This window comes from Aricia agestis, chromosome 1 (assembly GCF_905147365.1).
Source record: "Aricia agestis chromosome 1, ilAriAges1.1, whole genome shotgun sequence".
In the NCBI taxonomy this organism is placed as follows: domain Eukaryota; kingdom Metazoa; phylum Arthropoda; class Insecta; order Lepidoptera; family Lycaenidae; genus Aricia; species Aricia agestis.
This window is the reverse complement of record NC_056406.1, coordinates 1,825,615-1,842,185: the sequence shown is the minus strand read 5'-3', so window position 1 is coordinate 1,842,185 and position 16,571 is coordinate 1,825,615. Positions and strand designations below refer to the sequence as shown.

The 16,571-nt window shown below is 37.2% G+C and overlaps 1 protein-coding gene across 1 annotated transcript; it reads right to left on the bottom strand.

The window, feature by feature from the left end:
- Positions 1-8,423: 8,423 nt before the first annotated feature.
- Positions 8,424-14,659, bottom strand: LOC121729120 (tubulin beta-1 chain). The gene is made up of 2 exons (XM_042117511.1): positions 14,502-14,659; positions 8,424-10,114 (listed from the first exon to the last, which is right to left on the bottom strand). Exons 1-2 carry the CDS (start codon positions 14,556-14,558, stop codon positions 8,828-8,830), a joined length of 1,344 nt encoding a protein of 447 aa, XP_041973445.1. The 5' UTR covers positions 14,559-14,659; the 3' UTR covers positions 8,424-8,827.
- Positions 14,660-16,571: the final 1,912 nt, after the last annotated feature.

Genomic DNA, 16,571 nt, shown 5'->3' with positions numbered 1-16,571 from the left:
GAACACTCGAAAGTCGAACCATTCTTGGGACTGGCTGGCCCTCCCGATACTGGGGACCGGAATACGCCGATGTCTATACCATTCTATAGGTACTCTATAAATATTAAATAATAAAGCATTCCTTAGGGCTAGTGAGATATCGAGAGGATACGCGAAACGAAAAGTGGTAATCTTCCCAACCAGCAAAGTAATCCTGGAATGCGATTTTATAATGCTATTTGGACTTATATAGCTCCGATGATGGTTTTGGAATTTGCTACTACGCTTTGCCGTTTTTATTACTTCATCTATCAGTATATAGGATCATATTTCGTGGCCACTACTGGATTAAGACTCCTATAATAGCTAGGAAGAAAACTAAATACACTCAGGAGTAATTAATCTAGTAACTCATACTTATATCCGCCTATAGGATAACATCTTAGGAACATTTAAATCCTAAGACTCCTCGAGGAGCATCTACCAGGAATATATATACACTGAGGCGCAATCACTCATGTTATTTATACTCATAACCTCATTTAAGCTTATATTTTATGGCCATTATAAGTAAATTCAAGTTAAAGTACTGAAAAACATTTATATTTCTTGTCTGATTTTACATTACTTTAGAAGTGATTTTATATAATTTTATTACAATATTATATATTTACTCAATTATAATAAAAATTATAACAGCACGCAGTAAAATGTTCTCTATATAGATTTATCGCAAGCCGTTATAAGCTTAGATACACTTATAATGGCATTCCATAGTAGTGTTATAGACTAAGTAATCTCAAACAATCCTGGTCAAAACTCTTATAAGCAAAAACACGCTTTATACGGTTTTGTAAATTCTATTATAGGAATGATCATAGCTTTTATTATATTTTTAACCTAGGACGCATAACGAAACCTTATAATATTCCTTTCATTTGCAAATATATAAATATCAACAGAGTTTGTTTTTATCTGGGCAATGTGGAATCCTAATTGGTAACAATATGGCGAATCTTCGGTTTTAACACTTGCCAATATAGAACCAATATTACTTATAATGGCCCTAAGTCGCACTTAGCAATGCTCACCGAGAAAATGGCGACTGTCCATGATATTTTCATAATAAAATATTAAATAAGTATTAAAATGTAATAAGTAAATTACACGAGGCGCTTTAAAATTTTAATTAAAACCATGATATAATTTTTATTAAAAATTCACATTCCCTATCGAAAATACAATATAATATTAACAACAAAAAGCTATTGATTTTCTACTATATTATATTTCTGATTACAATGGTTGACATTTATTTAATAATATAAAATTAAAAGTTGAGTTTTGACAATTCCTGGACTCACAGAACACAATTCGACTGTTCTCAAAATGTGAAAAATAGAAGCATTGCGAGGCTTGTATTTATCTCACTTTTTCCTATAATTTACTTATATTGGCATTTGCAGGATTAATTGCACTCACGTAATTCTATCATAGGAGAAATATAGGCGTAAACGGCATTGAAGCGGTCCATTATAAACACGATATAAGTAAAATGGGGAGGGGACCATAAAAAAAAAGATTGTATATACCATTTTGTCGCCATCATTAAGATAATATGCATACATGCCGAATTACAGATTTGTAGGCCCTATAGTCTCTGAGAAAAACCGCGGACAGACAGACAGACACACAGACGGATGGACAGACCGAAACTATAAGGGTTCCTTGTTGACTACGGAACCATGATATGCTTTTTGTTTGGAGAAAAAAGTATTTTTTTTTTTCAAAAATATTACACCTTTTTTTTGGACAAGAAAGTTATTTTTTTAATAAACCCCATTGATTTTGAAACTGACTCTGGTACTTAAGACTTTTCTGGGCCCTAGTGAACACATCAAGACGCATCCCATGACTGTTGAAGGGTGGGGACGGGGTCCATACAAAATCCCCCATAGGCCTTTACTTATATTTTTTCTAACATATATTACATTATCCAAAATGTATTGAGAAGGAACAGTTAGAATACCAATTTCTTTAAATTTATCTCTCAGAGATTCAAAAGAAGACATTTTATAAATAGAGCGCATGGCTCGCAGCACAAATATTTCCATATTCTACTATGAAAATAACTAAAATATACTAATCGTGCCGTGTCTTCATCAGAAATTTCTCTGATTTTTCTGACTGCATATGCCGCAGAACTGAGCCTACCTGCAAGATTAACAATATGAGGACCCCACTGTAATTTACTATCAAGTGTTATACCTAAGAATACAGTGGTGTCTACCAAATTCATCTTCTCATCATTCAATAGTACATTGGTTTGGACTTGCCTAATATTGGGCAAAGTGAACTTTACACATTTAGTTTTACTGTAATTTAAAAGTAAGTTATTAGCATTAAACCAATGTACTATTTTTGAGAGAACACTGTTTACCTCGTCGTAATTTGACTGTTGTCGCTTCACTTTAAAAATAAGTGAAGTGTCATCAGCAAAAAGTACTATCTCATTATCATTTTCCTTAACAAGGTAAGGTAAGTCATTTATATAGGTGAGAAAAAGAAATGGGCCTAAAATAGATCCCTGTGGGACACCTAATTCCATATTGGTTCCATCGGACCTGTTACCGTTTACTTCAACCCTTTGAGTCCTGTTTATAAGGTAAGAAGTCAAGAGGCTAAGAGCTGAGTCCTTTATGCCATAGTGGCGCAATTTCCTGATCAATGTAGCATGATCCACACAATCGAAGGCTTTGGAGAGGTCGCAAAGGACACCTAGAGCGTCCTGCAACTTCTCCCAAGCTTGAAATATACCACAAAGAAGACCTATACCAGCATCCGTTGTGGATCGACCCTTAGTAAATCCGTATTGATTGTCATGTAATAAATTATTTGAATTAAAATGTACCAATAATTGTTTTAAAATTATTTTTTCAAAAATTTTAATAAGAGTTGGTAAAATCGATATAGGCCTATAATTTGTTGGATCAGATTTAATTCCCGCTTTAAATAATGGTACAATCTTACTGTGCTTCATTAAGAGGAAAAACACCACTCTTTATGCAGTCATTGAAAATCATTGCAAGATGAGGAGCTATGATGTCAATTACAGATTTAATAATTTTTGTAGACATTCCCCAGAGATCAGTAGTATTTTTGACATTCAGCAATTTAAATGTATCAACAATGTCTCTGGGGTTAATTTCCCTAAACTTAAAATTGACATCACATTCCTTTACATTGTCTCTGAGTAGCTTTTCAGCAGCTGCAGGTAAATTTGCAGTAATGTAGCCTACAAATTACAATCTACAATCTACATGGTTCAACGGGAGTCGGGAACTACCTACTATAATATAAGTTACTCTATGAAGGGAACTACCGCGCGCTATAAGCTGAAGTCCACGCGGACGGAGTCGCGGGCAACAGCTAGTAAACAATAAAGATTGTTTATTGTTGTAAGTAACATAGACTTTAAAGTTTAAACTTTTGAGCTTTGAGCAGCTATAGTCTATAAATTAAGTAAGTATCTACCTATGTATAAAATTTGAGCACAATAAAAATTATGAAATACCCCTAAAATGCTAATATTTTATTACTCTACCCCTCTCTACCCTTATTTTCCTATTTCAAATTAATTGGGTTATGATTAAAGTGCATATTATGAATTTATGATGTTTAATTAAGATGTACGTGACTGTACTGTATGAAGTCGGTACTGACTACTAACTAGCAGCTCAGACCAAATAAAAATACCTTTTTTTTGGTCTGAGACTACCATTTCCAAAAATCTCAGATACCTACTTATTTGACTGAACTCGCGATTAAATTACTTACTTAATAGGTATAATGTAGCTGGTACTATATAAATTATAAATCTCTAAATAGTATAAAACAAAGTCGCTTTCCGCTGTCTGTATGTATGTGTGTATGTATGCTTAGATCTTTAAAACTACTCAACGGATTTTGATGCGGTTTTTTTAATAGATTGAGTGTTTCAAGAGGAAGGTTTATATGTATAACATATGCATAATATGGTCGAGAAACACTGATAATTTTAGAGGTTTCTAATGTTATGTCGTAAATAAATTCATTTTTTTGCGTTTATATTGCAAACGCTGGCTAAACCCTACGAGATAGATCAAAATAATGTACTACAGTATTGTACACCTTAATAAGGTAAACAAAAAAGTCCGCGCTGGTATATGTCTATTTCTTAGGGATAACTCACAATAGCCATTTTTGTTCTTTACTTTTTACGAAAAATAATGGCTTATTTACGAAGCGATTTTAACAATTTACAACATTAACCCTTATCCAAATAAACATGTTTGGAAGCTAAGACATTAAATGTATATTATAATTGTCTTTTACACTATACAATTTCGATCAATACTTTAGAAGTTTTCAAAGGTATAAACTTACGCGGAATCAAAAAATATGTCGCGCGGCGGCGGCCGAGGGACATAGCGGTTACGGCGGAACCGGCCGGGGGCTCTCATAAGCTTCGGGCTTATGTTATTGTAGTAGATAGTGTATTTCGTCATTGTGTGGTTGTGCAGACGGTAACGCAGAGGAGCAACCACAGCGCTTTCTTTCAGATATTCATTGTTTCTGGTTCTTTGGTTTCTGAATTGTCGATAAAAATATATTTGACTTGGTTAGAAAAACGGACTTTTGTTTTTGCTTTGCGATTGGGTTATTTGTTGCTTTGTGGGTATTACTATACGATCATGCCTGGAAGACGTCGTCGTTCGAACATAGGTCGTAGTACAGTGAATGCCAAAAGAGCACGTTCAGCAAGAGATGAAGAATCGTCAACAGAACGTGAGACTCGCCTCAGCCAGAATAGTGATAGAAATCGGATACAGAGAGAAAGAGAATCGTCTGTATAGCGTGAGGCTCGCCTCAGTCGGAAAAATGATAGAATTCGGATACAGAGAGAAAGAGAATCGTCTGTAGAGCATGAGGCTCGCCTCAGTCGGAAAAATGATAGAATTCGGATACAGAGAGAAAGAGAATCGTCTGTAGAGCGTGAGGCTCGCCTCAGCCAGAATAGTGATAGAAATCGAATACAGAGAGAAAGAGAATCGTCTGTAGAGCGTGAGGCTCGCCTCAGCCAGAATAGTGATAGAAATCGAATACAGAGAGAAAGAAAATCATCCGCACAGACTCATAGCAACACCGAACAAAACGAACAACCAAACAGCCGAAACAGACCCGAGAGAGTAACTAATTCATGGGTAAATAAAGAAAATTCTGCCAATTTTTGCGAAACTTTTATCGTTTACGCAGCACAATAGGAAAAATCACCCGATTTTGAAACATTCTTCATTGGTGCTCCGCTTCTATTGGTCTTAGCGTGATAATATATTATAGGCTACATCCTACTAATATTATAAAGGCGAAAGTTTGTTTGGATGTATGGATGTGTGGATGTATGGATGTTTGTTACTCTTTCACGCAAAAACTACTGAACGGATTTTAATGAAACTTTACAATAATATAGCTTATACATCAGAATAACACATAGGCTACAATTTTAACCGACTTTCAAAATGGGGGAGGTGTTATGTTCGTTTTCTTATATTCAACGATTACTCCGCCGTATGTTACCCGATTTTTATATTCACAAAAGTGGTGATCTGATGAAGGATCCATAAGTAATCGAGGGAACTCCTCAAAACTTATAGGGAAACGTGTGGTGACTTCGGTTTCGTGAGAAGTATTCTAAGCATATGCTACCAACAAGTAAGATTTTGCACCGAGATATACCTGGTATACCGTGGTTCGGAAGGTGCTGAGAGAACTCCTGATTCTTTATAGATACAAGTTTGGGAGTTTCGGCGTTGTTTTAAGAACAGGAACCATTAGAGATATTATCACGCTAAGACTAATACGACCGAAGAAACTCAGGAAAATGCGGGAAAAACGGGGAAAATATTTATTATGGGAAAATGTACGTTTTCTGTAAAATTCCTAATTTACGCGGGCAAAGCCGCGCGGGGCATCTAGTTACTTATAATATTATGTACGTAGGAATACCTAGTTGAGATTTAGACAAGATTTAGACGAATTCTGAAAAAGGCAATACTTATGAACTGAAAAGAATGAAATAAGTAAGTACCTACCTAATTCTTTAGGCAAATTCTGAAAGATGCACTACTAGCTAAAGAGTAAGAATTATTAAAATATTTTTAGTTATTGTTTTTACTTGGAAGTCGGTTTTAATTTTTTGTTAAAAATAATAATTGATCTTCTTCTCCATCCGGATTGGCAAGGATCAGGGTTTTTCCGGCGACGGGTGACGGATTAGACATCTCTTTTTTTGTCTGCGGATGTTCAATCTACTAACTAAAAATGATTACCATACCATGTAAACGAAGTTTGTCGGCACAAGCAGTATGTGGACAAAATCACAGGATAGTTACAATTTTAATTGAAAATAAATTGAAAGTTTAAAAATTTTCGGGTGTGAATCGGCGCGTAAACTCTGAGTCACATCGGTGGCTTTCGGATCTTTGCCGCGAGCGACCGCGACCGGTGAAAATTCAAATAAAATGCTACTTTATGACATAGAATATAAGTGTCATTTTCTACTGACATTTTGGTGGCGACCCACGCTGCCGCCGGCGGCGGCGTAAAAGCTAGTTGGTAGAGTAAAATGAAACCTATCGCCTATGTCATAAAGTGGCATTTCGTTTGAATTTTCGTCGGTCGCGGTCGCTCGCGGCAAAGACACGAAAGCCACCTTAAGTGTTATAATATATTCCGTGGCATAGAATTAGAACGTTAGAAAAGGCATTCCATACAATCGTCAGCGCTAAAATGTGTCACCCTCGAAATGAGTGAGCTCACTCATCTGTGACCAGTGCGTACGCGGTAACAGCCGGACGTGTTTCATTCATTAATTACCGCGTTGTTTTTCGCTACATTTCGCTCCAGAATGGCATTCTGTCGGAAGACAGTGCAGTAACAAAACGAGGAATACAAATAAAGCCAAAGGTGTAATATTTCACACGTAATGACTAAGATTTTATTAATATTTAAATTATTGTCTTCCATTCTAAGAGAAAAATCATAGCGAAGCGTAAAATGAGCGAAAGAGAAAGTAGTATATGATATTACTGTAAGACAAAAAAGGACGACAATATTTTCTCGTTAAACATTTTGCATGCAAAAACATTGCTACAGTTTTGACGGCATACGTCGTATCTAAGTATTTTGATATCGTTGCTCCGTGGTCACCTCCATATAATATTTTAGTCGTTTCGTTCGATACAAACGTTAATCCAGATTCCAGACACGAGAGATATTTCTCGGATAGCGTCAACATGTCCGTGACTCGTGAGTAGTGGCAAAGAAAAGATTCATCAACGCGCACGCACGCGGCTAGATTGTCAAAAAAAGGCCAAAGGGATTTTTGGTTATTCTGAAAGCAAAAAAAGAATTCGAGAAAAGGTACCTAAGTCTATGTATAAATGTAGTACCCTTGCGCTTCGCTTGGCTTGTCTCGGGTACTAGTACTAGGGACTACTTGCACCCAGATGCGGGCGTGGCCGCGCAGCAGTCGATGTTGGCGCAGCTAAATTTTTGTACTTATTTGAAATGGAAAAGTGCAGGAAAACTTTTTGGTCGTAATGTTCCTAGTTCCTAACTCCAACAAAAACTTCAAAATGATTATAAGTAACAAAAACTGTTTGGCTTACGTAATTAACTAGGTACTACAAGAGGTAGGTAGGTAGGTACCTATTTAATTCAGTTGTAGAATTCTAGCGTATTTTAGCGTAAGTTTAATACTAGCAGTTAATTCGACAAGTTAAGCTCAGTTTAACAACAGCGTTGCCCGTTATTAACTGACTGTGTCCGGTGCATGCAAATTCGTCGTAATTAGCATTGTACGGTACCTTCAGCTGGTTAACACATTTTGTTGGTGTTTTAACCTAAACTCGCTCATTAGTCAGCCTCGTAAGTCGTAACGTACAAAATAGGTACAGTTCCTATTCATAAACCCATCTTTAAAATTAAATAGAGCGCAGCCACGTCCCAACGCGCTCTTTCATCGCGCTGAGTGGTGACCGCTACCATGGCCTGCACTGCCTGCAGCCCCTGCAGGCTACAGGGCACGAGACATCAAGGCGCAATTCCACCGCGGCTAGTCAAACAATATAAATCCGTGCACCGCGTGCGCCGCGGTGGAATCGCGCTTTAACTTCCTAACGATGTTTTTTTCTGTATTCTGAGGTGTGGTAGCCCATATAGGAAGAACCTTAGATGCGAATGTATCATGATGTGTAATGTAACTTCATTTTGTTATCTGATCTTGTGAAAGGCAGTTCTTATCAAGATAAGATGTAGGAACTTGCCAGCTACTTCATTTTTGTTAAGTCCAATTCCTAAATAAACGAAGCCATTTTGGTAGGTTTGTAAAAATAAAAAATAGATTTAAAATTATTATATTTATTAACCAGCTGAAAACTTCAAATTGTACGACATAATTTTATATTTTGAGTTGACAAAAAAACGTCTCAATCACACCGGTTATAAAGAATAAAAATTAACTTATACAAAAATCAAGTTCAGCCTTATCAAACAAAAGATCTTTCCTTTGTGTCATCATTCAATACTCTGAAGATGAAGGGGGGTCACGTCGATAGGAGTCGTTTACAGATATAAACATACCAGAGAGCGCCCTTCCGTCATACACTGGGAATGTACACGACAGACTCGTCCTCCAACAGGAGGACTTACATCCATTACTGTTCAAAATTGTAAAAATCTACAGAAGCAAATAATGCGAAGTTCTGATAAAAATGGTGTGTTAGGTACGTGAGGGGAGAGCAACCGTTTAGTTGTCTTCGATTTCCTGCTCCTGCTCCTCGTCGAATTCCGCGTCCTCGTCGGCGGTGGCCTCCTGGTACTGTTGGTACTCCGACACCAGGTCGTTCATGTTGCTCTCGGCCTCGGTGAACTCCATCTCGTCCATGCCCTCGCCGGTGTACCAATGCAAGAAAGCCTTGCGCCTGAACATAGCGGTGAACTGCTCCGAGATGCGCTTGAACAGCTCCTGGATGGCGGTGGAGTTGCCGATGAAGGTGGCGGCCATCTTGAGACCTCGGGGTGGAATGTCGCACACGGCGGTCTTCACGTTGTTGGGGATCCATTCAACGAAGTACGACGAGTTCTTGTTCTGGATGTTGAGCATCTGCTCGTCGACCTCCTTCATGGACATGCGCCCACGGAAGATGGCGGCGACTGTGAGGTAGCGGCCGTGGCGGGGGTCGCAGGCGGCCATCATGTTCTTGGCGTCGAACATCTGCTGGGTTAGCTCGGGCACGGTCAGGGCGCGATACTGCTGGCTGCCTCGGGAGGTGAGGGGTGCGAAGCCGGGCATGAAGAAGTGGAGACGGGGGAAGGGAACCATGTTGACGGCCAATTTGCGGAGATCCGCATTCAGCTGACCGGGGAACCTGAGGCAGGTGGTGACGCCGGACATGGTGAGCGACACTAGGTGGTTGAGGTCGCCGTACGTGGGTGTGGATAGTTTCAGCGTACGGAAGCAGATGTCGTAGAGGGCTTCGTTGTCAATGCAATATGTTTCGTCGGTGTTTTCTACTAGCTGGTGGACTGATAATGTGGCATTGTAAGGTTCAACGACTGTGTCTGATACTTTGGGCGAGGGGACTACTGAGTATGTGTTCATGATTCTGTCGGGGTACTCTTCTCTGATTTTGGAGATGAGGAGTGTTCCCATACCGGATCCGGTACCACCTCCGAGTGAGTGTGTAAGTTGGAAACCTTGAAGACAGTCACATGATTCAGCTTCTTTCCTAACGACGTCTAAGACGGAGTCAACGAGTTCGGCTCCCTCGGTGTAGTGTCCCTTGGCCCAGTTGTTGCCGGCGCCGGACTGACCGAACACAAAGTTGTCGGGTCTGAAGATCTGTCCGAAGGGTCCGGAGCGGACGGAGTCCATGGTGCCGGGCTCCAGGTCGACGAGGATGGCGCGGGGCACGTACTTGCCGCCGGAGGCCTCATTGTAGTAGACGTTGATGCGCTCCAACTGCAAGTCCGAGTCGCCGTGGTAGGCGCCGGTGGGGTCGATGCCGTGCTCGTCGGAGATGATCTCCCAGAACTGTAACAAAGAAAAGTACGTTAAATTATAGAGCTTACGTTAGTTGCGTGACTTCCTATAATCTCTTTGTAAATGTACCGATAAGCGGTACTAGTCGGCGACAGGATGACTCAGATATCCTGTGTCGTTACCAACGCGACTAAATTAGAAACAAACCTTTGCGTGGCTCAACTGTAATATTAACGAGGTTGCCCTACTCCGAAATGTAATCGATCGGGCCCGCTGCTGCAGTGAAATCGCACAAGACGCCGTTTTTATTTACAGCCTCTCCCATAAATGGAGACACGATTAATCTCAGGTCGCATTAACGGCTGTAGGCGTACGCGGTACATTATTTTATGGTCATAAAAAATACTGTCATTTATCAAAATTGGTCGCTACTTGCCGTCATACTTTTCTAGATAAATCTGTTTGAGAAACGAATTTGATAACATCAAAACGGATGCGGAGAAAATGATAAAGCGCAATTGAAAAGAAAGAGGCTAGAGATCCGAGACAATGACTAGTGTAATTATTTATTATTGTATCTAAGTAGTAAGTAGACAGACAGTTATCTGTTATAGTATTACAGTTCAAGAACCCTGAGATTAATACAGCGAACGGCGAGTAGTAGATGGTCAGGCCAATTTTGATGATTCATTATCTTTTTTATGGATCGATGATTTTGGTCGTCTGACGTACAAGCAATGTATAGCTACAAGCGATACAGCCGTGTTGAATCATAATAGGTTGTTGCCAAAAAATATGCTCCAACAAAATTGAACTGGATCGAAATTGAGGTGTATTGAGGCTAGCATATTTTTCAAGTAGGTAACAAATCTTGCCGTAGCTGGACTGAGGCTATTCTACTAAGTATTGTCTATTTTACAATGGCTGCATTTACGAGATATTACTGAGAAATCGGTCGGCAGGAGACAATAATGAATAGAAACCTGGCAGCAGGGCTCATTGATTTCTAAACTGGTTCAAGTAAACTGGTTTTTATACATTTCTATGGTAGGCCGTCAACACTTGTAAATTGTATTCGGAGATTGGACCTTGGTACTAAGAATTCTAAGTCTTAGATTTTAGAGCACTTTATATAGTTTTTTTTCGCATCGTTTTATGGTTCCAATTTACTGAAATAGTCAATAGGTTTTATTATATTAATAAAGTGCATAACTATATTTTACTAAATACAGCAATGCCTTCAAGTATTAAGACTGGGTTGCACCAGAGGCGTGGGTAAAGTTAAAGTTAAATATGGCGTCCAAACACCCCATATTCTCATACGACATCTGTCAATTTTTCCGGTTATAGTTAAAGTTAGTTGGTGCAACCCAGTCTTACTGATTCAAAAAACTTTCTCCTGTTTTACATAGATGAGAAATTATTTTGATAGGCCTTTTGTATGAAGTAATGACTCTAATGAGCATAATATGTATAAAATATGTAACACACATGCTTTACACAACTCAAACTTCTATTTCAACAAACTATAAGAATACCATTAAAAATAAAATCGGCCAAACGCGAGTCGAACTCGCGCACGAAGGGTTTCGTACCGTTATAGCGCAATTTTTTTTTTTGTATTTTTTTTATATTTAAATTTTATATTAATTTTATAATTATTAAAGTACACATGTTGCCATTTTTGATATCGAGGAAATAGGGCAAGAAATCACGTTTGTTGTTGGGAGCCCCCTTAAATATTAGTTTTATTTTGTTTTTAGTATTTGTTGTTATAGCGGCAATAGATATTAACAATCTGTAAAAATTTCAGAAGTCTAGCTATTATAGCGGTTCTAGAGATACAGCCTGGAGACAGACAGACCGACAGACAACGAAATCTCAGCAATAGGGTCCCGTTTTTACCCTTTGGGTACGGAACCCTAAAAACAGAAAAAGAATCTAACTCAATATAATGTTTTCTATCCTCATTTCTAGATTACTTTTGTCATTTTATTTTACCATAATACTATCAGATATATTTTTAAGAGGATCTAACATGGATGATAGGCTGGTATAAAAATAGGCTATCTGTACAACATCTTCAAAACATAAAACTGCATTTCTCTCGTCAGCGACTTTCGAGTTTGGAGCTACGCCAAGTCTCCGACTTTCAAGTGTTTTTCGTTCAGAATTAATTTTTAAGTGGAGATTTATGTTATGGGATGTACTGAAATAGGAATTTTGTTTTTTTATAGATGTCAGTCTTCCATTACAAGCTTTAGGTTGCATTTTGAAATATTTATTTAAAGGAAATAGGTCTACCAGGATCTGATAGCAAAAAGTGAGAAAATAAATTGACTCTAGCAATATAATTCTTATAGCGGCTGATTCTGTATGTGAAACATGCAAAATAAGTATATAAAATAAAAAGTAATCCAATGATCAAGGACATTTTTTGAAAATCTGCCATCAGACCCTAGACCTATTAATTTTAATATTTCAGATGTTTCCATCTTCAACTTTATGGGAATTATAGATGTAAATTAAAACTGTCATCAAGTTTTTTCACATATACAAAATTCCTCCTTTACAAAACTCCTACTGCATTATGGGTGAACCTACTGCAATATAATTTTGTGATAAGACTTAACTAAAAGTGTTTTTAATATTGTAGAATTGCTACCCGGTTACTAGTAGAAAATATGTTCCTATATTATGATATATCCGCCTCCGTGGTTTAGTAGTTAGAACTTAGAGCGTGGCTCTCTACTCCGGAGGTCGTGGGTACAACAAATCCTGCGTTGGAAACATGTTATTTCCAAGTTTGGTTAGGACAATGCAGGCTGATAACCTGATTGTCTGACAAGTAAGATGATCCATGCGTAGATGGGCACATAAACTACTAGTGCTCAAGTGTGTGCGCACTTGAGCACTATAAAACTACTCCTGCTGTGTGACCGGCCTAATTGCAATGAAATTGGCCACTGTCACCGAAACCGGTGTGGGTACTGCAGAGTATTACTATAATTTGCACTTTTGTTAATAATAAAAAATACACCATGTGGTCAACAGATGGCAACTTTATGGTCTTCTAAGAAAAACTTACCTACATACTCAATATTAATTTCTGAAACTACTAGAGCGGTTACGAATACAAAGATCCAAAATTAACTGTTATTTAAAATCAGCAATGCATTTGCAACTCCCTGGTGAGTAGAGCTGCAGATAAGGTAAGGTCTTTTCATCAGGCAATCCCTTGGCTTTTTTTTTGTTGATAATATGATAACATTTCCTCATTATGTATGGCGAACTTAGAATCCTATTTTTATTTATAATAGGTGCATTATTGAAACCTGAGTCCTGAGTTTATTTACAATGCACTGACCAATGATATACCTAATAATAAAAATTGGCACTGACATTTCAATCAACCCATCTCAACTAAGATCTAAATAAGTCTACTTCCTAAAAGCTGCACTTGTCAGTTATCGTGCTCTAAAAACTTCCGAAGAGATTTACAACATAATTAGAGCAATGTTTCGTCATAAAACGCTATTTTAGCTAACACGGAAGAATGTAGCGGTCATCGAACTCGTGGACATGCGCTATCCGCTTTTCCCTTCCTTGATTATGATAATCGATTTTTTGCTATATTCTTTACTTACTAACGGATTAGTAAAGAAAATTCGCTGCTATCATAAAAAAAAACATGTTCGAAATTTGAAAATTATTTAAAATTACCTAACGCTATTATAGTTCGAAATTTGATTTTTTTTTACAACTTAACATGTGAATACCCAAACACCTGGGTTGTTATTACTTATACAAAAGTTCGTTACAAATAGCGTCGCCTGATTGGCCGCCCTTTATCTACGTCCAACGGACGAAAAGGCCTTGAGCGGGGTTCAAGCTGCGTGCCCTTATTTTTAACGGTCACCTTATGGCGGCAAACATATGCAAAAACCTATGCGTCATTAGCTCACTGAAATGCTAAACAAACCATTGTTCGTGTTCAAAATTAGTTCATCTCCAAAATTAAATAATCATGCGACCGCGGGCCGGTGAGAAGTCCCACCAATTGTTCGAGCAAAACTAGAAAATGGCGAATTAAACACGTGGAAACACCGCCCGGTGCGATCGATACCTACTAGGTGTGGCAGATCTTACTTTTTGAATTAATGACAGAGATATTATAATTAACTTTTGGTGCTGGCAATTTATGAATCATTCGCTTATTCTCCATTTTGAAATTCATCGACACGTCGACTTACAACTGCTATATTACCGGATTTTAATAAAACATTCAAGAATTAAACTGGGATTTAGCGAGAAAGAAGCGAATAGAGCGATTACATTTCTCTAACGCACAGCGAATGGGCGTCACAAAATGCCGGCCGCACACTCATTCATTCCATTTTCAAAATCTTAAAAGTAACAAAAGAAAGTTAAATATTACCTTAGCACCGATTTGGTTGCCGCATTGGCCAGCTTGGATATGCACGATTTCCCTCATTTTGTCAATGTGAACTTAATAAATTACTTAACACTAAATTTTTTTCTGCTCCGCACGCACCACGTACTTTCGTGGTTGCTTGAAGAATAGTCGACTTCGGAACCGGTCGCTCCAATACGGCTGTGCTTAGTGTTGTACATGCGTATTGCGCGCTATCGATAAAATTTGCGCATTGCGACATACTTAAAACTTTATGATAACTTAAGATGCAAGTGGTTATAATAGTAATTATTAGCGGTATCTAAAGCGCTTATTCCACTTATCCTAACTAGGAAGTCCTAGCTAGGATCCTAAAAAATTTAGTCAAGTGACATTTAGAAAGCTAGCTAGCTAGGATCCTAGCTTTCTAAATGTTATTCCACTTGACTAAATTTTTTAGGATCCTAGCTAGGACGTCCTAGCTAGGATAAGTGCAATAAGCGCTTTATACTGATGTTTCAAATTTTTTTTAACATATTGATTTCATTTGTTTCAGTTTCAGTTTTAAATGTAGAAAGCTCGTTGTTATATCATTGAGATTTTTATGTATAAGAAATTTTAATAATGAAGTACAAAATAATGTAATAAGATAGCAACAAGCCCTGACACAGTAAGAAGGATGAGAATTAATAAAAAAAATATCATTGAGAGTATCATTTTAAGTACATAAAATCCATAATTAATAAGTAAAAAAACATTTTAATCATAATATCTTTGAAGTCAACGTTGACACAAATTTAAAGTCAACGAAATAATAATTGTTATTTGTATTTAAAAAAAAAGATAAATCCGCTTCAAAATTGTACGTAATTGAGAATCAAAACTCCCTATCTCCAAAAATACTGAACTGATTTTGATGAAACTTGTATTACCTATTCCTTAAGTTGAACAATACCTAGTACAACAAAAAAAGAATTACTGAAATCGGAATGGTAGTTCCAGAGATATGCGAACACAAACATAAAAACATACATTCATACATAAATAATATTTATACACACACATGTGTCACATACATACACTTTTGAAATTTGGCACATTTGTTCAGACGCTGATATAGACTAACATATGTGGAAATTGGGCAGTTCTGGAAATATTACAGACATACGCGTCGAATTGATAATCTCCTTTTTTTGAAGTCGGTTAAAAATATGGTACAAGCAGAATGATTGTATCAAGAAGTTACAATTCAACTTTATTTATTCCTGCTGTCTTTGTCAAAGTAAATTAAATAATAATTGAAGTAAACATTGAAACTAAAAGTTGATTTAAAATTGAACTTACCTTTTTTTAAATAAGTGTAAAAACTGTTCAGAAATTTAAGACCGCTCCATGAAAAGGGCTAAAAGTTACAAACTACAATACTACAATATCTACTAATAACTTATAAGTAATAAGTAATAAAAATCTTTAAGTTCTGTGTAAGTTTTAAAAGTTGTATTATTTTTGGGATCATTTTCATTAGACTGACAATATTGCAAAAATCGATAATACATATTGATATTATGCTATTTAAAACTGTACTACTTTCAAAGTTGCAACTTGCATGAAACAACTCGTTGTTCCGCGTAAAGGTATCGATAAGACTTTCGACATCCCTAGTAATTCGAGCGAAACGCTGATTGGTCCGAATCATCTCGCCTGTTTCAGTACTGCCAATATGAAGAATTGATTATTGAGTAATCGTTTAGCTACTTATTTTAATAAACTATGTGAATTAAAGCAGAAACATAGATTAAATATAATTTTTAATATTACTTAAATTGAAATAAATAAATATTTTTATGTATCATAGTGTATAGTCAAATACTTTTGTAATTTTTCTTCCAGATGTTTCAGATAGTAAGGTTGGTATTGATCGCCGGCCGGCGGCGGGCGCCGCAAACGGCAAAGCAAAAGTGTAGACTGACGACTGTAGAGGCAAGCGGCCATTTTTGATTTTTAGTCTATATGACCTAGAGTCCTAGACTTTAGTTTTTTAACCTGGGTCTATCCAGGGTCATTTCATTTCAAATGTAAAAGAAGTGTCAGTAA